This window comes from Oscarella lobularis, chromosome 12, assembly GCF_947507565.1.
Source record: "Oscarella lobularis chromosome 12, ooOscLobu1.1, whole genome shotgun sequence".
In the NCBI taxonomy this organism is placed as follows: domain Eukaryota; kingdom Metazoa; phylum Porifera; class Homoscleromorpha; order Homosclerophorida; family Oscarellidae; genus Oscarella; species Oscarella lobularis.
Genome location: NC_089186.1, coordinates 394956 through 413778, shown reverse-complemented (window position 1 = coordinate 413778; position 18823 = coordinate 394956). Strand labels below are relative to the sequence as shown.

The 18823-nt window shown below is 47.6% G+C and overlaps 4 protein-coding genes across 8 annotated transcripts; all 4 read right to left on the bottom strand.

Annotated features, from left to right (window-relative positions):
* Nucleotides 1–4: 4 nt before the first annotated feature.
* On the bottom strand, nucleotides 5–3862 carry LOC136194222 (ectonucleotide pyrophosphatase/phosphodiesterase family member 3-like). Its single transcript, XM_065983287.1, is given in 24 exon segments — nucleotides 5–264; nucleotides 317–487; nucleotides 540–667; nucleotides 767–853; nucleotides 913–1039; nucleotides 1109–1263; nucleotides 1322–1379; nucleotides 1426–1771; nucleotides 1833–1886; nucleotides 1936–2006; nucleotides 2062–2117; nucleotides 2173–2242; nucleotides 2295–2347; nucleotides 2349–2505; nucleotides 2557–2629; nucleotides 2679–2744; nucleotides 2792–2825; nucleotides 2870–2945; nucleotides 3009–3128; nucleotides 3196–3275; nucleotides 3322–3416; nucleotides 3478–3560; nucleotides 3616–3705; nucleotides 3808–3862. Coding segments are annotated over 24 exon segments (2433 nt in total). The 5' UTR covers nucleotides 3856–3862; the 3' UTR covers nucleotides 5–129.
* A 71-nt stretch (nucleotides 3863–3933) lies between these two features.
* LOC136193472 (short transient receptor potential channel 5-like) lies at nucleotides 3934–7968 on the bottom strand. Of its 2 annotated transcripts, XM_065982381.1 has the most exons (10): nucleotides 7913–7968; nucleotides 7462–7801; nucleotides 7186–7364; nucleotides 6891–7127; nucleotides 6122–6841; nucleotides 5233–6005; nucleotides 4992–5181; nucleotides 4811–4942; nucleotides 4582–4758; nucleotides 3934–4526 (listed from the first exon to the last, which is right to left on the bottom strand). In XM_065982381.1, the coding sequence occupies exons 2-10, from the start codon at nucleotides 7757–7759 to the stop codon at nucleotides 4116–4118; spliced, it is 3117 nt and encodes a 1038-aa protein (XP_065838453.1). In that variant the 5' UTR covers nucleotides 7760–7801; nucleotides 7913–7968; the 3' UTR covers nucleotides 3934–4115. The 2 variants fall into 2 exon arrangements, with proteins under 2 accessions (XP_065838453.1, XP_065838452.1); XM_065982380.1 differs by lacking the exon at nucleotides 7913–7968 and having other exon boundaries at nucleotides 7462–7906.
* Nucleotides 7969–7991: 23 nt separating this feature from the next.
* LOC136193471 (short transient receptor potential channel 4-like) lies at nucleotides 7992–13698 on the bottom strand. Of its 2 annotated transcripts, XM_065982379.1 has the most exons (10): nucleotides 13664–13698; nucleotides 12490–13552; nucleotides 11880–12058; nucleotides 11582–11818; nucleotides 10231–10938; nucleotides 9408–10180; nucleotides 8977–9166; nucleotides 8768–8920; nucleotides 8552–8716; nucleotides 7992–8500 (listed from the first exon to the last, which is right to left on the bottom strand). In XM_065982379.1, exons 2-10 carry the CDS (start codon nucleotides 12827–12829, stop codon nucleotides 8114–8116), a joined length of 3132 nt encoding a protein of 1043 aa, XP_065838451.1. In that variant the 5' UTR covers nucleotides 12830–13552; nucleotides 13664–13698; the 3' UTR covers nucleotides 7992–8113. The 2 variants fall into 2 exon arrangements, with proteins under 2 accessions (XP_065838451.1, XP_065838450.1); XM_065982378.1 differs by having other exon boundaries at nucleotides 12490–13689.
* A 27-nt stretch (nucleotides 13699–13725) lies between these two features.
* On the bottom strand, nucleotides 13726–18564 carry LOC136193470 (short transient receptor potential channel 5-like). Of its 3 annotated transcripts, XR_010671341.1 has the most exons (8): nucleotides 18513–18564; nucleotides 18086–18413; nucleotides 17788–17954; nucleotides 17504–17734; nucleotides 16699–17420; nucleotides 15447–16219; nucleotides 14972–15161; nucleotides 14772–14913 (listed from the first exon to the last, which is right to left on the bottom strand). XR_010671341.1 is itself a non-coding variant. In XM_065982375.1 (6 exons), the coding sequence occupies exons 4-6, from the start codon at nucleotides 17350–17352 to the stop codon at nucleotides 15044–15046; spliced, it is 1545 nt and encodes a 514-aa protein (XP_065838447.1). In that variant the 5' UTR covers nucleotides 17353–17420; nucleotides 17504–17734; nucleotides 17788–17954; nucleotides 18086–18506; the 3' UTR covers nucleotides 14941–15043. The 3 variants fall into 3 exon arrangements, 2 of the variants coding, with proteins under 2 accessions (XP_065838448.1, XP_065838447.1); XM_065982375.1 differs by lacking the exons at nucleotides 14772–14913; nucleotides 18513–18564 and having other exon boundaries at nucleotides 14941–15161; nucleotides 18086–18506; XM_065982376.1 differs by lacking the exons at nucleotides 15447–16219; nucleotides 16699–17420; nucleotides 17504–17734; ... (1 more) ...; nucleotides 18086–18413; nucleotides 18513–18564 and adding exons at nucleotides 13726–14282; nucleotides 14334–14483; nucleotides 14535–14702 and having other exon boundaries at nucleotides 14758–14913; nucleotides 14972–15125.
* Between the last annotated feature and the right edge of the window lie 259 nt (nucleotides 18565–18823).

The window sequence follows — 18823 nt, the reverse complement described above, 5'->3', positions numbered from 1 at the left end:
CTCGTGATCGATATTAGGATATTTACTGAGACTGAGACGGGCTAGAGAGACATGCATGTACGTACTGAGCGCTGTCTAAAAAATCCTATCAGAATTCATTGATCAATAAAAATTCCCCCCTTCTCCAAATCAGGTCCAAAGAGACATGGGAACTCTGACTTCCCAACGCGCTTTCGTCACGTCATTCATGGAAGGAAAGAAATCCATTCCAGTCAGAAGTGCAACGTCTCGAATACCGGCCACGTGCCTATCAATCATCCACCCCTACAAAAAAAAGAGAAATACCGTAATAAGAAAATGAGGCACTCATACTAACTTGGTATGTATTGCTATCCAATCCCCAGTCGAAATTTCCAAATACAAAAGGCATCGCTTCGAGTGTTCCGCTGCACGAGGTGTCAAGAAACTCTCCATCTTTACACCTCAGAATTGTCTTGAAGAAGTGAGTGGGAATAGCAATCGAAGAACCACTGTCCTTCATCCACCTGTAGAAAGAGAATTAATTAAGTTAACATCGTTAGAGTGACGTCATCTTTCCTCGTCATCAGCGTTTCGTCATCAGCAAGACCGTCTCCATTCGCATCGAATACGGTGCCAGCGAGGACATAGACAGTTCCATAGGAGACAGCCCAAAATCGAGTTAGATCATTCAAGGACTTCCAAGGACCTTCGGGTAAGACACATGACAATGTATAAAGGTTATATGCAAATAAGCGACCCCTTAGAGGTGCCACGCCCCAATATATCCTTTACCCTTTGCACTTACCGTTAGCAAGAGATGGATGCTGAGGAGCTACGTTCGAGAGAAGGAACGTTTCCGCCACAGCCGCTGTTCCATTGCCAATAAAATCATCTTAAGACAATCGATGACGAATCCCTTTATTATTACATCGCTCTTTCGTTACATGTCACCTGGTGAAGCTAGCTGCCCCTTAGCGAAATCCGGCATCCCACTGTAGGCGTGGCACGTAGCCGACTTTCCTCCGAGTCGCGGATCCGATCTGAAAGACGCCAGCGGATTAAGCTGCTTTGATATATCCTAAAATTATAAAGACACTACTCTACCCCCCTCTCGCAAAGAACAAAAAATCAATAACGGATTTCTGACCTTTCCATCAAGCCTATAAGCAACCCAGCGAGGAATACGAAACGTCGAGCTGTATCCGGTGATAAAGCCCTCCTGAGTTAAGACACACGACGTCGACACACTTTCCCTCAGAGGCATAGGCACGCCCCACGGAAGATGACGCTCGACAAACGAATCTAGAAAAAGAAACACTCTCACGTGACAAAACAAATAATAATAATACATGTAGTATACCTCTATAGCCAAACGTAGCAAGCCTTGTGTCAACATCAGATAGACGTTCCAAAGAAACCTATATAACACAAATAAAAATAATTAATTAAATAAAAATTAATTACCTTATTTTCTGAACACATCGTATCGTCGGCTACGTATCCAGCAAAGGAAGTGGAAAGCAAACACGATCCCAGATGTTTCAATGTCGACGCCTTGGACTTGGGCTCGACTGCGAGTCGACTAGCGTCGCTTAGAATCTCATGTAGACTGCCCAGCGTGCCGTTATTCGGAGCCGGCTCGACGCGAAGCAACTGAGTCATTAAGTTGTATAGTTCGATATTGGGGAATCCGTCGACGACGTAGCCCTTTTTGAACGAAGGTCCCGCTGCGACGAAGAGGGCCTCCATGTCCACTTCCCTATTGTCGTAGCCGTGAGTGCCCTTCATGGATCCAAAGTAACTCGATCCACTAAAGAACATAAAATGCGATGAGTGCGACCTACACGTGGCAATGTCTCGAGACGAAAGACCTCGACAGAATGTACCAGCCCAGGTTAGCCAATCCCACAATGGGACTTATACGTCTAGAAAAAAAAGGATATATTATTTTTCAAGGATGCACTAGTGACAGACTCGTTATTGCTGTAGTGAAAACGTTTGGGCATGTGTTCCTTTAGATAAAACTGCGCGTTGGTCTGCAACAGCTATAGAGGAAACAATGGGAAAGATGCCACGTAAGCAGCTATGTATCATTACTACCTTCGATTTATTAGGAGACTTTAGATGATTATAAATGTCAGATACAGGAGCGTCAACTAACAAGAGAAGCTTCAGTCTATAGACATAGGTGTCCAATGCTAAGACAATTACCTCCTAGAGCGTTGTCAATAAAAGCAAATGGGCCGTGGTTTGTCAGCTTAACTGTGTCAGCAGACAACACCTACATTTGCCAATACTCTAACAGGATTAATTTTCTCTTAAGGCTCTCATACGTCTGATAGGTATACAACTCTCTTGGGACTAATCTCTGTCATTCCTATACAGATAAAGACGTCGTTGTATGCGATGAGTGTGTACGCGTGCACAGGACTTGCCGTGATCTGCGACGACGATCACGTCGACGCAATTCTTTATATTGCGTTCCGCTATTCCGTCGAATAGACGAGATAGAGCTTTGTCGACGTTCGCCAAAGCCACGTTGACCTACAAAGGCTTTTTAGGAATATTAATAAAGAGAGTAAAAATAATTTGTACCTCGTCCGATCCTGGACCGTGCAAGTGGCCAGTGTGATCCGGTTCCTCCAAGTATAGCATCATAAATTCAGGACTATAAAATAAATGAAAGATAAAGCGTGCACATAGTAATATTTCCATACCGACTGCTTGCAGGCATATCGAGCCAACCAAGTACGGTATCAACACGCTGACTCCAGGGAACTGAACTACAAAGAAGAATAGATAAAGAGCAGGGGAGCCACAGGATACGTACCCGTTATATTTGAAGTAGTGCGTTGGCCTGAATCCTATAGATATATATAATTTTCAGAATATATATGTTTATTTTCACCTCCGATCTCGACATCAGATCCCGGCCAGAAATAGATCCCAGTCGTTACGTCACTCTTTTCAGCTGTAACCCATATCTTTATATGGAAGAAAATCGTGTCTATCATTATTTCGATAAAAGGGGTCATATATGTGCTCACTGGCTCTCCCAGCCACCATTTCGAACTGAGACTCGTTTTACCGCCAATAGAAAACGTATCGTCGAGACGAGGATCGTAGAATCGATTAGCCACAATTCCGTGACTCTCAGGATACAAGCCCTTTAATAAAGAGGAGAGAGAGAGAGAGGCAATATAGATAGAGAAAAAACCAATACAAAGTGATTACTGTAGCAATACTGTAGTGATTAGGAAACGTCTTTGTGGGAAACTGAGACTGGAGAAACTTTCCCATAACACCCTCGGACGCTATACAGAGTTGAAGTATTTACAAGTGACGTCGAAATCTATAGACCTAGCGAATACAGAGTCGGAGTCTTTCCTCGACTGAGATAATCGCTTCGAAAGCCGTCGAGAGATATGAGAAGCAAAGGCGTTCTATCCCAAGAACTGTCCTCCGAAAACATAAAATATAAATAAAATAAAAAATATTAAATATTTGAATGTGTACCAATCTCCTTGCTTTTTTGAGTTTCTTCCAAAAGCGAGAAATCCGAAGCCAAATCCAGCAAAGAAGAGCGTAAGGGCGAATATCTTCCCCCAAGGAAATGATAGTATTGCGATCTTTTCGCTCGGAGTTTTTGCTCACCGTGGCTAACACAATAAAGACGACGAACCGCTTCTTTCTCTTCTCCGCTCTCGCGTCTTTTTGATAAACGAGATGGACTTCGCCGTCGTTCTACGCAAAAGCGGGATTTACGTCCGGAGGGGCCCCCTCGCGAAAATATAGCACGATGCGTGTACTGTAATTTCGACTAACGCTACTAGGACAAGCACTCACTTCGGCGTCTTCTTCTTCTTCTAGGAGCTTCGCGTTGGAATCGGCCATTCGCTGATATTCGATATCACGTGACTATTTCACAATGAAGTGCATAACCTGACAAGGCTGTGCATAACGGTGCAACAGAACCAAAAAGATCAACATTATTATTTACTCATCGTGCAGCTAGCCTAGCAGTGCACGAGTATAATAATGATCTGCTGCAAAGCTAAATAAACAGAAGTAATTTCTCTCAAGCGTTTAAAATTAATCAAAGGTGTGTGCAAGCAAGAATACCTGTGCTGGAGTGCAAGACAAAAAGTGAAACGTCATTGAGGGCCTAATGCGGCAATAACATTGCCTCGCACTTCACGAAAATCCGACTGGAGTTTTTCAAAGCTCTCCTGATGTTTCTCAAAGCTCTCCTGAAGTTTCTTCAAACCCTCGAGAAGGTCTTGAAGGCTATCTTCCTTAGGCTTCACTTCACTCGGCGACGTCCTTTCCTCATCATCCTGATCCTTTAGCTCCGGCTTCGACTTCGACCCCTTCCGGCTCCTCCTTTCCACATCCTCTGCTTGGGGGGATTCTGTCGTTTCCGACTTCGGAGCCGATCGCCTTCGCACTGACGACATGTGCCGGCTTAGAAACGATTGATATAAACCGTCGTTGTCAGATTCCTCTGACTCGCTCTCCTCCGAATCAGAACCGGTCTCGGATCCGAATTTCGCTTGGATAAGAGCCTAGAAAGAAAATCACTTCTCACTGCAAGTGTACCACTTCTTTTAGAGGACTTACTTTCATTGCATTGCTCTGTTTGTCTAAGTGCTCTCTCAGCTTCTTCAGGTCTTTCTTTCGAACGACTTCTTCCTCTTCGGCTTTGACTATCTTCTCGCGAAACTTCTCCTGAACGAGCTCGTGATCGGCGGGATCGGAATCGTTTTCCGAGTCGTAATAGTCATCGTCGTCCATTCCCTATAAAAAACCTTATCAATTAAAAAAGGAAAAGGCTTCTTCCGGCTAATACTTTGCAGAACGCTTTCGATAGCCACAAGGCTATCAAATGAAGAATATTAATTGGAATTGGAATCGGCGGCGATATGGCGATGTCTTGAATGATGACGGCGCGAGCGAATTTCCACTCGATATCAGCATTATCCTAATGAAAAGACTAAAGTCCCCAAATACATGCATACAGACAAATTCACCTGAACTCTTTGAAACGCATTACTTATCAAAGCGATGAGCATATTGAGAAGAACGATGACGGCGAGCACCAACCAGAGAGCGAGAAGAATCATACCGACAGACGTTTCCGCCCCTTGCTCGGCTTTGAAGCTCTCGAGCTCAATTAAACCAAATAGAGCCCAGAATAAAATTTTCACAGAAGGCCACATCCTAAGAAAAATAAGAAATGAAACTAGGCTTTATATCCAAATGCTTTCTTACCCTGACACATCAATGGGCACAGTAGCATTTTCCGCCGCTCCTAGACTCCTCGCCGGTGCCGAATAGACGCTCGTTATGCTGACGGCGAAGCCAATCAGGAACGTGCCTAGTATAATGAGAAAGAGTACGACGTCATAGAAGATTCCCACGAAGGAGAGTTGTATCGGTCCAAGGACGGCGTGTGCTTGGAGATAGGATAAAAATCGGATGCTGCTCATTAGAGAGACGAAGCCGAGAACGTGAAACGAAGCGCGTATGACTTCGAAACTATCATCAATAGCGTAGTAGCCGACGAATAAAAGACAGTAATAGATGACGAACATGAGAATGAGAAAGATGTCGAAGACATTGGTCCAATTCCTTATGTACTTCATGAGGTCGCTTCGATGGGCCAACGCCTGGGAGACTTCTTGGAGAACGAGAGCGACGACGAAGACGAAGACGATCCAATCGAGAACGCTCGGCGACGTCGCTTGGGTAGTCGCATTCGATTTGAGCGAGACGTCGACGATGAGTAGGACGATGAAGAGGAGATAGGTGACAGCGCTGGCGACGTAGGCAATGCACGGCTCGTCGGCGCGCATCCATCGACTTGCGAGACGACTGTAGCGGCATCGACGACAGGGAAGCCAGAATATGAGAACGAACGGAAGGAGAAACGCTTTGAGTAGATATCGGAGTACCTTGTAGACGTATTGACGCGTGTCGAGTTTTCCGCCGTATCCGTACCAATCGGTCTTTAGTTTCTCCTGGACGGGAACGCTGGAGATAAACTAAAAGAGAGCGTAAGGGAAAGGAGAGACCTTCTGCGCGTGTCTCTTAATGTGGAAGGGAGTGTAAGTGCTCTTACATGTTTTACTGTAGGACTATGCCTGAAACTTTGCCTTACCAGTTTTTGCTCGTTCTCCATACCGTACGAGAACAAATCGTCGGTGACGTCATACTCCGTCCACTCGGCTTTGTCCATCATCTCGACGGCGAGACGCTGCATGCTTTCGGAGAGCGACTGAAGCTCGGCGCAATGCGATTCGTCGCGTTTGGCGCACTTGGAGAAGAGCGTTCCCAATCGAAGCGTCATTTCGATCGGCTTCGGGGCCATCATGATCACGAGGGGATCGGCGAGAAGTGTCACTTCGTCGTACTCAAGATATTTCAGCTTCGAATCAACCAACGTCGCACCGGCCTGGAGAAGACGTCCGGCGCACTTGGTCGCTTTGCTCTCGAGCGCAAGAAACAGACACGATTCGTTTTCCTTGTTCTTCGCATTGACGGGCGATTTTTTCGCTATGAGAAAATTCAGACACTTCATGTTGTCGCTCTCGTTGGATCTCGATGCAAGGTGAATTGGAAGATCGCCGTCGTTGTTCGCTTGTCGAACGCTGACGCCGAGCTTGACGGCTCGTTTCATGATGTCGAGATGCTGAGACCGTGCGACGTGATGTAGAACGTTGTCCGAGTTCGCGTCGGTCACTTTGACGTCGGCGCCCGATCCAGCGAGAAAGGAGAATTTCGCCAATGACGGCGATTGACTCACCGCATTTATTACCAAAGGCGTGCCGTCACCATGGCTATCTGCTCCGGAGAGGGTCGCTCCTTTTTTGAAAAGAAACTAGAGAAAGACAGTATCACGTGGGTATCAAATAATAGATTGTATATACCTTGGCCGTCTCCAAATCTCCAATCTCAAACACATGACGAAACAGAGAGTCAGCATGTTTCCTCAGTAGCCCCGGTCTTTTGCGTTCGACGAGACCAATAAATTCTCGAGTATCGTCTTTCCTCGCGACAATCGAATGAAGAGGCAAGAGGTGTCCGAGAGCGATCGATTCCAAATCAGCACCCCTTTCAATTAAATATCCAACGTAGTCGACGTCGAACGACGCCCCAGAATTGAACTAGGATCGGTATATATAACATACATGTATATTATATAATATACGTATATTCCAGTACCAGAGCGTGAAGCACAGAACCGTCCCCGCCCTCGTCTTCGACGGACACCCCGGGCCACCCCAGGAGCATCTCCAAACAGTCAATAGGACATACGCTCGCCACAGCGGCATGCAGCACGGGACGATTGCCATCGTCACGTGACGTCGGATCGGCACCGAGTGCGAGTAGCGTGCGAAGGGCTGCGTGGGAGAAGGGAGACTTTTTATTCGCTGCACTTTAATTTAATTAAATTTAAAAATACTCGCATGCGCATACCGGAGCGAGCGCGATTCTTACATTCTACGCAGGAACGCTGCTTCGTTTCGTCGTCTTCCTCCGATTCGGCGAAGGCGTCGAATAGGACGTGCAGTGTCGTCAGCGCGTTTCTCCCGTTGTCGTCGTCGTCGTAGCGATGCTTGGGATTCGCTCCGTTTTTGACGAGCGCTGCTATTCGATTCGCTTGGCCTTCGGCAAAGTTTTGCAGTTCGTCGTATAGAAGAGACGTTTGTTTGTTTTTCTCGGTCGTCTCGTCGACGTCGGACGTCGACGAGCTGCTCGAAAGACTCCCGAGCTCCATGGCTTCGTCGCTCGCCATCGCACGCGCGCGCTTGCCGATGATCGATCGTAGGCGGAACGCCTAACAAAGAACGAGGCGCGATTTGAGGGCCAAACACTTCACCGACGCTTTTGCGAGTTCGGTTCATTCGACGCTCTACTCGACGGTTGCGCGCAAGCGACGAAAACGTACGTTCTAGGACGAAAACAGCGACCGTCACGGATGGTGATGCGATCTATCACCCCGCGCGCTAACGATGATCGTAATGCCATTGCAAATGAAAAATGTAAAGGAGTGAAAGCTGTTTCAGCATCACAAGTAGGAAAAAAAATCGCGCTGTGTAAATAGCAAAGGAGTGCACATACACAAGACACAAACCTTTCTGATGAGAACCTACGTGGTGATGACCTCGGTTTGCCCTTCGAGAAAATCCGACTGGAGTTTCTCAACGCTCTCCTGAAGTTTCCTCAATCCCTTCAGCACTTCTTGAATACTTTCTTTCTTGGCTCCACTTGGCACGTTGCCGACGTCACTACCACGTTTCACTTCACGTGCCGTTGTCTTCAAACTCAAGTCATCGTCATCGTCCTTTGGCCCGGATTTTGGCCTTGATCCCTTCTGGCCCCTCCTTCCTCCAACCTTCGCTTGGGGTTCATCAGTCGTTTCCGATTTCGGAGCCGGTCGCCTGTGTGATTGGTCGTCATCAGATTCCTCTGACTTACTCTCCTCCAAATCAGAACTGAGCTTGGATCCGAGAGCCACTATCGGCTGTACAACGGCCTAGAAATAACAAGGAAATACATTGCGTAAAAGTACCATTGGTGGACGTACCTTAAGTGCACTGATTTGCTCGTCTAAGTGCTCCCTCAGCTTCTTCAGGTCTTTTCTGCGAACCCCTTCCTCTTCTTCTGCTTCTGCGATCTTCTTCCGAAACTTCTCTCGAACGGCGTCGTGTTGAGTAAAGCTGAACCCTGATTCGTCTACATTGGGAGTTGCCTGTAGAGAAAAAATTAATAAAATACGATTGGCATTTGTGTAACCTATTACTTTACAACGAAAGCACTCTTTCCTGGAGGACATGTACGATAGAAACAACGGAATCAAATGAAGAATATTAATTGGAATAGGTATCGGTGGCGACTTCGTGATGTCGTAAGTGATGACGGCACGAGCGAACTTAAACTCAATATCAGCATTGTCCTAAAAGAACGACCAATGAAAAGACCCACCACGCATATGCACTTTGGTATCTCTACCTGAACTCTTTGAAACGCGTTACTTATCAAAGCAATCAACATATTGAGAAGAACGATGACTGCGAGCACCAACCACAGAGCGAGAATAATCATGCCGACAGCCGTTTCTGCGACTTGATCGGCTTCGAAGCTTTCCAGGTCAATCAAACCAAAGAGAGACCAGAAGAGGATTTTCACAGAGGGCCACATCCTAAAACAAATCAAGGAATTAAAGTTTAACCAGCTAAAGGGGAAGGAGGGGGATTGGCCTACGGTATACAACACAGGATAATGATATAGCTAGAGGGAATCTCCGCTTATCTAAGGCCCGCCACCGTTTCCTGTTGGATTAGGGGTGGGCATGAATGTACGAGTGTGACCTACGTAGGACATTTTTTTGAAAATATATTTTAAACTGTCTCCCATACCCCAACCCATTACACGATTCTCACCCAGACACGTCATCGGGCACGGACGCGTTTTCCGCCGCTCCTAGACTCCTCGCCGGCGCCGAATAGACGCTCGTTATGCTGACGGCAAAACCGATCAGGAAAGTGCCCAGTATAATGAGAAAGAGTACGACTTCATAGAAGATTCCTACGAAGGAGAGTTGTATTGGTCCAAGGACAGCGTGTGCTTGGAGATAGGATAAAAATCGGACGCTGCTCATTAGAGAGGCGAAGCCGAGAACGTGAAACGAAGCGCGTATGACTTCGAAACTATCATCAATAGCGTAGTAGCCGACGAATAAAAGACAGTAATAGATGACGAATATGAAAATGAGAAAGACGTCGAAGACATTTGTCCAATTCCCTATGTACTTCTTGAGGTCGTTTCGATGGGCCAACGCCTGGGAGACTTCCTGGAGAATGAGAGCGATGACGAAGACGAAGACGATCCAATCGAGAACGCTCGGCGACGTCGCTTGGGTAGTCGCGTTCGATTTGAGCGAGACGTCGACGATGAGAAGAACGATGAAGAGGAGATAGGTGATAGCGTTGGCAATGTAGGCAATGCACGGCTCCCGTTTTTGCCTCCATCGGCTGGTGAGGCGCTTGTAGCGGCATCCAACGCAGGGAAGGCAGAATATGTTAACGAAGGGAATAAGTAAGGCTTTGATTAGAAACCAGAGAACCTTGTAGACGTATTGCCGCTTATTCAATTTGCCGTCGTAGCCGTACCAGTCGGTCTTCAGCTTCTCCTGAACGGGAGCGCTGGAGATGAACTAAAAGAGAACAATTTCCCTGTTGGGGGGGACCCAAGTCTATCACTTACCAGCTTTTGCTCGGTTTCTATTCCGTACGCTAACAAATCGTCGGTGATGTCACTGCACCACCAATTGGCTTTGTCCATCATCTCGACGGCGAGACTCTGCATGCTTTCGGAGAGCGACTGAAGCTCGCAGCGATGCGATTCTTCGCGTTTGGCGCACATGGAGAAGAGCGTGCCCAATCGAAGCATCCTTTCGATCGGCTTCGGCGCCGTCATGATAACTTGGGGATCGGCGAGAAGCGTCACACTATCGTACCCAAGATCTTTCAGCTTCGAGTCTTCCAACGACGCTCCGGCCTCGAGAAGACGACCGACGCACTTCTCCGCTTGGCTTTCAAGCGCCAAAAACAAACACGACTCGTTCTCCTTGTTCTTCGCATTGACGGGCGATTCGTTCTCGATGAGAAAATTCAGACATTCCGTATTGCCGGACCAAGATGCGTGATGAATCGGAAAATCTCCGAAATTGTCGGCTTTTAAGGGGCTTACGCCAAGCTCGACGGCTCGTTTCATGATGTCCACGTGTTTATGAATTGCTGCGTGGTGCACAACGTTTCTCAATTGTCGGTCAGTCTCATTGACGTCGGCTCCGAATCGAAGAAGAAGAGAGAATATTTCGAAAGAAAAAGCCTTCACCGCTTTGATTATCAACGGCGTGCCGTCGCAATGGTTATTTGCTCCGACCACAGTGGCCCCTTTCTTAAGAAGAAGCTAGAAGAGAAAGACTCTTAGTATACAGAGCGATTCTCTTGGCTCTTTGGGATTCTCTAGCCTAAAGTGCATGATCCGTCGAATCGGCGCGATCAATACGCTTTAGAATCGCATTTCTATCTCATCTAGCAAAAGAAGCGACGGAATCGCGTCGAAAGGACCAAAAAGATCGCGATTCTTGGTCTCCCACGAACAAAATGACGATTTCCCTGTACGTAGCCTAGCTAAAGTAGAATATCATCGCTTTAATTAAACGCCTTTCTAAACACATATAACAGCTAAAATCGCACGACAATCGATGCCGCTTCAGCTTTGACAAATCTCGAAGTTTCGTACGCAAACGACTATGGTCTAAAAACTCGCCGTCGAATTTCACGAACGTAGTTCTACTACTGTATACTGTATAGTTATGATCTTAGCATATTTCACTTGGCGCCGGTGCCCAGTGAGATATGCTAAGATGGGTGAGGTGGGCGGGGGAGGAGGCGGGGAGGATGGTGGCAGCTTTTTTTCGATTTTCTCTGCCAAAACTAAAGATTGCTAGATCCCATGAAAGAAACTCTCTTTCTAATCCAACAGAGAGAAACGGTCGTATCGCGTCGAAAGAACCAATAATGTAGAGATATTGAAAATGGTTTCTTACCTTGACTGTTTCCAAGCTTCCCGATTCGACGGCATGTCGTAGCATGGAATCGGCGTGCTTTCGCAGCAGCAGCGGTCTCTTTCGCTCGACGAGACCGATCAACGCTTTAGCCATGTCTTCATTCCTGGCCATCGCATCGAGAGGCGACTCTTGTCCGGTGGCCGTCAATTCCAAATCGGCGCCCTTGTCGATTAAATATTCGACGTATTCGACGTCATACGACTCGCCGGAATCCAACTAAGATAAATAATAATTAAAAATTAGAACTGATACATAATTTCGTATATATGCTACATACCAGGGCGTGAAGCACGGAGCCGTCCCCGCCCACGTCCCCAATGGACACCCCAGGCGACGACAGAAGTCTCTCCAAACCGTCAACCGGACACAAATTCGCGACAGCGGCATGCAGAACGGGCCGATAGTCGTCGTCTCGCACCGTCGGATCGGCGCCGAGATCGAGAAGTGCGCGAAGGGCTGCGTATAGACACACCCTTATAGACCACCTACCGTACTCGCGCGATTATAGCCCCTGGGACTCTATAAGGTCTTCGGACATGGGGCTCTAATCGAGACTGGGGCTCTAAGTGAAATGGGGCTTTATTGTTTCATTCAGTACACTGACAAGCTACAGTACGTACGACAAGCTTGTAATTTCAATTAGAAGACACACTATTCATTGTCTGTATTTTGGTGAGTGAGGCTATGTTGCGGTAAACGGGCATAGCAGGTGCTTTCACCTTACATGCCATGATGCCTGTAAGTAATCTCAAAGGCAGCCCCGGGGCAGTATTCGAAATGGGGCTTTAATTTTTCAACTCGTGGAGGAAGGGGGGCACTAAACGAGAGGGGGCTCTCTTTAATCGCGCGAGTACGGTGTATTATATGGGAGCGAGCTGAATTCTTACATTCCACGCAGGACCGCTGCTTCGTTTCGTCGTCTTCGTCCGAATTGGAGAAGGCGTCGAATAAGATGTGCAGCGTTGTCAGATGTATTTGTCTCGCGCCTTCTTTGTAGAGGTGCTTGGGATTCGCTCCGCTGTCGACCCACATTGCGATTCGATCCGCTTGGCCTTCGGCGAAGTTTCGCAGTTCGTTTCGAAGCGACGTTTGAGGATCGGCGCTTTTGTCGACTGCGGACGGATTCTTGAAGGCTGTCGACGGCTTTTCGTCGACGTCCGAGTCCGCTTCGGGCAAAGACGAGCCGTTTGAAAAACGTCCAAGCTCTATTGTTTCGTTGCTGGTCATTGCACTGACTGTTTAGACGATTGTGCGCGGAGCGCTTATCATGACGCGCGCGATAAGTGTCGAAAAATCGCTGACCGCGGTTGGGGTTGGCGCCAAAAGCTATAAATAAACCGGCAGGTTGGTTGGCGCCAAACAACCAGTTTGAACAGCAACGATTTATTGACACTTATCGCGCGCAATAATTCCCAACGCACAAGCTTCTGCCCGTTTTCCATGGATGAAAGAATGCAAATAAAAATATTTTTCAGTCGCCGTCTTTTAGCGAAATTCTCTTTTCTTGCTTGATCGCGGCCGGGCGCCGACGGAATGGACTCTTTCTAATGCATGGAGTTGGCATGGTGCACGGAGCCGTCCCCGCCCACCTCCCTAGGCGACGACAGGACACAAATCATGCAGAACAGTCTGATCGTCGTCGCGGTGAGAGAAGAGAAAGAGAGAGACACCTCAGAGACCTGGGAGCGAACTCTGGCGATCGTTGCTTCGTTTCGTCGTCGTAGCGATGCTTGGGATATTCGCTCCGTTGTCGACGAGCGTTGCGATTCGATTCGTTTGGCCTTCGGCGAAGTTTTGCAGTTCGTATCGAAGAGACGTTTGTTCGTCTTTCTCGGTCGCCTCGTCGACGTCGGACGTCGACGAGCCGCTCGAGAGACTCCCGAGCTCCATGGCTTCGTCCCTAGCCATCGCACGCGCGCTCTTGCCGATGATCGATCGTAGGCGGAACGCCTAACAAAGAACGAGGCGCGATTTGAGGGCCAAACACTGAACCGGCGCTTTCGCGAGTTCGGTTCATTCGACTCTCTACTCGACGGTTGCACGCAAGCGACGAAAACGTACGTTCTAGGACGAAAACAGCGACCGTCACGGATGGTGATGCGATCTATCACCCCGCGCGCTAACGATGATCGTTTTGCACCGCATGACATCACAAATGACAAATGTAAAGGAGTGAAAGCTGTTTCAGCATCACAAGTAGGAGAAAAAACCGCGCTGTGTAAATAGCAAAGGAGTGCACATACGGAGTACACAAGACACAAACCTTACTGATGAGAACCTACGTGGTGATTACCTCGGTTTGCCCTTCGAGAAAATCCGACTGGAGTTTCTCAACGCTCTCCTGAAGTTTCCTCAATCCCTTCAGCACTTCTTGAATACTTTCTTTCTTGGCTCCACTTGGCACCTTGCTGACGTCACTACCACGCTTCGCTTCACGTGCCGTTGCCTTTCCCTCGTCATCCAGACTCAAACTCAAGTCATCGTCATCGTCCTTTGGCCCGGACTTTGGCCTTGACCCCTTCTGGCCCCTCCTTCCTCCAACCTTCGCTTGGGGTTCAGTCGTTTCCGATTTCGGAGCCGGTCGCCTGTGTGATTGGTCGTCATCAGATTCCTCTGACTTACTCTCCTCCACATCAGAACAGAGCTTGGATCCGAGAGCCACTATCGGCTGTACAACGGCCTAGAAATATTAAGGAAATACATTACGTAAAAGTACTATCGGTGGACTCACCTTAAGTGCACTGATTTGCTCGTCTAAGTGCTCCCTCAGCCTCTTCAGGTCTTTTCTGCGAACCCCTTCTTCTTCTTCTGCTTCTTCGATCTTCTCAAGAAACTTCTTCTGAACGACTTCGCCGAGAGCCACTCTTGGATGTACAACGGCCTAGAAATAACATGGAAATGCATTACGTAAAAGTACTATTGGTGGACTCACCTTAAGTGCACTGATTTGCTCGTCTAAGTGCTCCTTTAGCTTCTTCAGGTGTTTCTTGCGAACTATTCCTTCTTCTTCTGCTTCTTCTTCGATCTTCTCGCGAAGTTTCTCCTTAACGGCTTCGCGATCAGCGTAATCGAACTCTGATTCATCATCATCGGGAGTTGCCTATAGAGAAAAAACTAAATACAAATTGGCCTGTATAGCATAGCCCATTTATTACTTTACAACGACAGCCCTCTTTTCTGCGTGACCACATGTTCGATAGAAACAACGCAATCAAATGAAGAATATTAATTGGAATAGGTATCGGTGGCGACTTCTTGATGTCGTGAATGATGACGGCACGAGCGAACTTCCACTCTATATCAGCATTGTCCTAGAAGAACGACTAATGTAAGACCCATCATGCATATGAACTAGGACTTTGTATCTACTTGAACTCTTTGAAACGCGTTACTTATCAAAGCGATCAACATATTGAGAAGAACGATGACGGCGATCACCAACTACAGAGCGAGAAGAGTCATGCCGACGGACGTTTCTGCACCTCCATCGGCTTTGAAGCTCTCCAGGTCAATCAAACCAAAGAGAGACCAGAAGAGGATTTTCACAGAAGGCCACATCCTAAACAAAATCAAGGAATTAATACGTAACCAGCTAAGGAGAGAAGGAGGAGGAGGAGGAGGAGGAGGAGGAGGATTGATTGGCCTACGGTATATAAACAATACAGATTAATGATATAGCGGCTTGAGGGGTCTCCGCTTATCTTGGGAATTAGGCCCGAAGAGGCTAGTTGAATTAGGGGTGGACATGAATGTACTAGTGAAGACTACGCTAGACTTTTAGGAAATATATTTTAAACTTTATTTTAAACTGTTGCCTATCCTTCCACCCCACCATGATTCTTACCCTGACACTTCAATGGGCACAGTAGCATTATCAGCCGCTCCTAGACTCTTCGCCTGTGCCGAATAGACGCTCGTTATGCTGACGGCGAAGCCAATCAGGAACGTGCCTAATATAATGAGAAAGAGTACGACGTCATAGAAGATTCCCACGAAGGAGAGTTGTATCGGTCCAAGGACGGCGTGTGCTTGGAGATAGGACAAAAATCGGACGCAGCTCATCAGCGAGGCAAAGCCGAGAACGTGAAACGAAGCGCGTACGACTTCAAAACTATCATCAATAGCGTAGTAGCCGACGAATAAAAGACAGAAATAGGTGACGAATATGAGGATGAGAAAGATGTCGAAGACATTGGTCCATTTCCTTATGTACTTCTTGAGGTCGTTTCGATGTCCCAACGCCTGGTAGATTTCCTGGAGAACGAGAGCGACGACGAAGACAAAGACGATCCAATCGAGAACGCTCGGCGACGTCGCCTGGGTATTCGCGTTCGATTTGAGCGAGACGTCGATAATGAGTAGAACGACGAAGAGGAGATAGGTGACAGCGCTGGTGATGTAGGCAACGCACCGCTCCTTGGTTAGCATCCATTTACTTGCGAGACGATCGTAGCAGCATCCAAGACAGGGAAGATAGAACATGAGAACGAAGGGAAGGAGAAACACTTTGATGAGGAACCAGAGAACTTTGCAGACGTATTGACGCGTGTCTAGTGTTCCCTCTCTTCCGTACCAAACTTTCTTTAGCTTCTCCTGAATGGGAACACTGGCAATAAACTAAAAAGAGAGCGTAAGACTTATTCGCAACTATACGCTACTACGTGGAGGAAGAAACCCAAGGTACGTCTGGTTTATACAGCCTGCTGCACCGATACGTTCTTGCGGGGTTCTGCAGAGAATTTTTTAAGTGCAGGAAGAGGGTTTGGAAGCATATACATAATATATCTATGCTGGAAATAATACACCAAGAAGAATTTTATAGAAGCGTGTAGTTTAACAATCAATAGAAAAAAGGCTTTGCTCGCCATTTTTTAATTAAGCCTTCGCAGTAACTTATGAGAGCGACGGGCCGACTCTCCTGCAGTGACTATTGCAAGAGACGGTCCGGCCCGTCATAACGTTTTATGGGTCGGCGATAGGAGAGTGGGGGTCGGTGTGGGCCAAACCCTGGTTAAGGGGGTTAAGGGAGTGTACGTGCTCTTACAGAAAAATGAGATACGTTTTACTGTACGACAATGCCGGAGACTTTGCCTTACCAGCTTTTGCTCCTTTTCAATTCCGTACGCAAACAAATCGTCGGTGATGTTAAAATCCATCCAATCGGCTTTGACCATCATCTCGACGGCGAGACTCTGCATGCTTTCGGAGAGCGATTGAAGCTCGCCGCGATGCGATTCGTCGCGTTTGGCGCACTTGGAGAAGAGCGTTCCCAGTCGAAGCATCGTATCAATCGGCTTCGGAGCCATCATCATCACTTGGGGATCGGCGAGAAGCGTCACTTCGTCGTACTCAAGACATTCCAGCTTCGAGTCGTTCAGCGTCGCTCCGGCCTGGAGAAGACGTCCGACGCACTTCGTCGCTTTGCTCTGAAGCGCCGTAAACAAACACGACTCGTTCTTCTTGCTCTTCGCATTGACGGGTGAATTATTCTTGATGAGAAAATTCAGACATTCCATTCTTTGGCTGTCGTCGAGTGTCGATGCGTAGTGAATTGGAAGCCAGCCGTTGTCGTCCGCATGGCGAAGGCTGACGCCACGCTCAACGGCTAGTTTCATGACGTCGAGTTGGTTAGATATTACGGCGTGATGTAGAACGTTTTTCGAGTTCGAGTCTGTCACTTGAACGTCGACGCCCAATGATTCAACGAGAAAGGAGAACGTCGCAAACGACTGACTGCGCCTCACCACCATTATTATCAAAGGCGTGCCGTCGCCATGGCTATTTGCTCCGGACACGGTTGCTCCTTTTCAAAAAGAAGCTAGAGAAAGACAGTATCACATTGTGCTATTCATCCGTTCTTTGTACAGTATGTTGAAATAATAGCGTACAAGGCATTCATACCTTGGCCGTTTTCAAATGTCCAGCCCCAAGCGCATGCCGAAACAAAGAGTCCGCATGTTTCCTCAGCAGCTCCGGTCTCTTACGTTCGACGAGATCAATGTATCCTTGACTCTTGTTTTTGTACAAGAGCATGGAAGGAAGAGGCAAGCGACGCTCCAAAGACGTTGATTCCAAATCGCCACCCTTCTCAATTAAATATTCAACATACTCGACGTCAAAGCCACACCAGATCTAAAGAAACACTAAAATAAAAAAAATTGTATATGATTATTGCGTGCACAGACCGCAGTATGAAGCGCAAAGCTGTCCTCAACAGACACCCCGGAACACGCCAAGAGTAGGTCCAAACCGTCAATAGGGCATGCGTTCTCAACAGCAACATTCAGCACGAGCCGATAATCACCGTCACGTGATGTCGGATTGACACCGAGCTCAAGTAGCTTGCGAAGGGCTGCATGAGAGAAGAGAGACTTTTATTCACTGTACTGTACTTTCGTTTAATTAAAAATTAAATTTAATAAAAAATAAATTTAATTTAAATTAAAATACTCGCATGCGCATACGAGCGAGCGCGATTCTTACATTCTACGCAGGAACGCTGCTTCGTTTTGTCCTTCGATTTGGCGAAGGCGTCGAATAGGACGTGAAGCGTCGTCCGCTCGCCGTCGTAGCGATGCTTGGGATTCGCTCCGTTTACGACGAGCGCTGCGATTCGATTCGCTTGGCCTTCGGCGAAGTTTTGCAGTTCGTCGTATAGAAGAGACGTTTGTGGATCAACGTCTTCGTCTTTCTCGGTCGTCTCGTCGACGTCGGACGTCGACGAGCCGCTCGAAAGACTTGCAAACTCCATGGCTTCGTCGCTCGCCATCGCACGCGCGCTCTTGCCGATGATCGATCGTAGGCGGAACGCCTAACAAAGAACGAGGCGCGATTTGAGGGCCAAACACTTCACCGACGCTTTCGCGAGTTCGGTTCATTCGAAGGTTGCGCGCAAGCGACGAAAACGTACGTTCTAGGACGAAAACAGCGACCGTCCACGGATGATGCGATATCACCCCCGCGCGCTACGATGATTCGTTTTGTAGTGCTGCACTAGCCGTGTACCCGTCTTCGACGGGTATATAAATGTGTTCTCGTACTAATTAAAGTTCTGCGCGTGTTTTGTATTATTCCCTGACCACGTCAGCAGAGAAAACCTGTTTGCTGGCGTGGCCTGGGTATACCCGGCCGTACCCGAAATGTCGAGATAGCAACGCTTAATTAAACCCCTCGAATACGTGTACGCGTCGAATACGTGTACCGTCGTATACGTGTGCCCGT

Bases quoted from the DNA above. Each gene is read 5' to 3' on its own strand.
- LOC136193472 (XM_065982381.1), bottom strand. From the start codon at position 7,759: ATGGCGAGCGACGAAGCCATGGAGCTCGGGAGTCTTTCGAGCAGCTCG. The intron at 7,128-7,185 runs GTACTGGAATAT...TACCGATCCTAG, and splicing joins GTTCTGTGCTTCACGCTCTG to TTCAATTCTGGGGCGTCGTT. The intron at 4,943-4,991 runs GTGAATTTGTCT...TCTTTTCATTAG, and splicing joins ATGCGTTTCAAAGAGTTCAG to GATAATGCTGATATCGAGTG.
- LOC136193471 (XM_065982379.1), bottom strand. From the start codon at position 12,829: ATGACCAGCAACGAAACAATAGAGCTTGGACGTTTTTCAAACGGCTCG. The intron at 10,939-11,581 runs GTAAGAAACCAT...TTTCTCTTCTAG, and splicing joins GAAGCTTGGAAACAGTCAAG to CTTCTTCTTAAGAAAGGGGC. The intron at 9,167-9,407 runs GTGAGAATCGTG...GATTTGTTTTAG, and splicing joins GTGCCCGATGACGTGTCTGG to GATGTGGCCCTCTGTGAAAA.
- LOC136193470 (XM_065982375.1), bottom strand. From the start codon at position 17,352: ATGGTGGTGAGGCGCAGTCAGTCGTTTGCGACGTTCTCCTTTCTCGTT. The intron at 16,220-16,698 runs GTAAGGCAAAGT...CTCTCTTTTTAG, and splicing joins TTGAAAAGGAGCAAAAGCTG to TTTATTGCCAGTGTTCCCAT. The intron at 15,162-15,446 runs GTAAGAATCATG...GATTTTGTTTAG, and splicing joins GTGCCCATTGAAGTGTCAGG to GATGTGGCCTTCTGTGAAAA.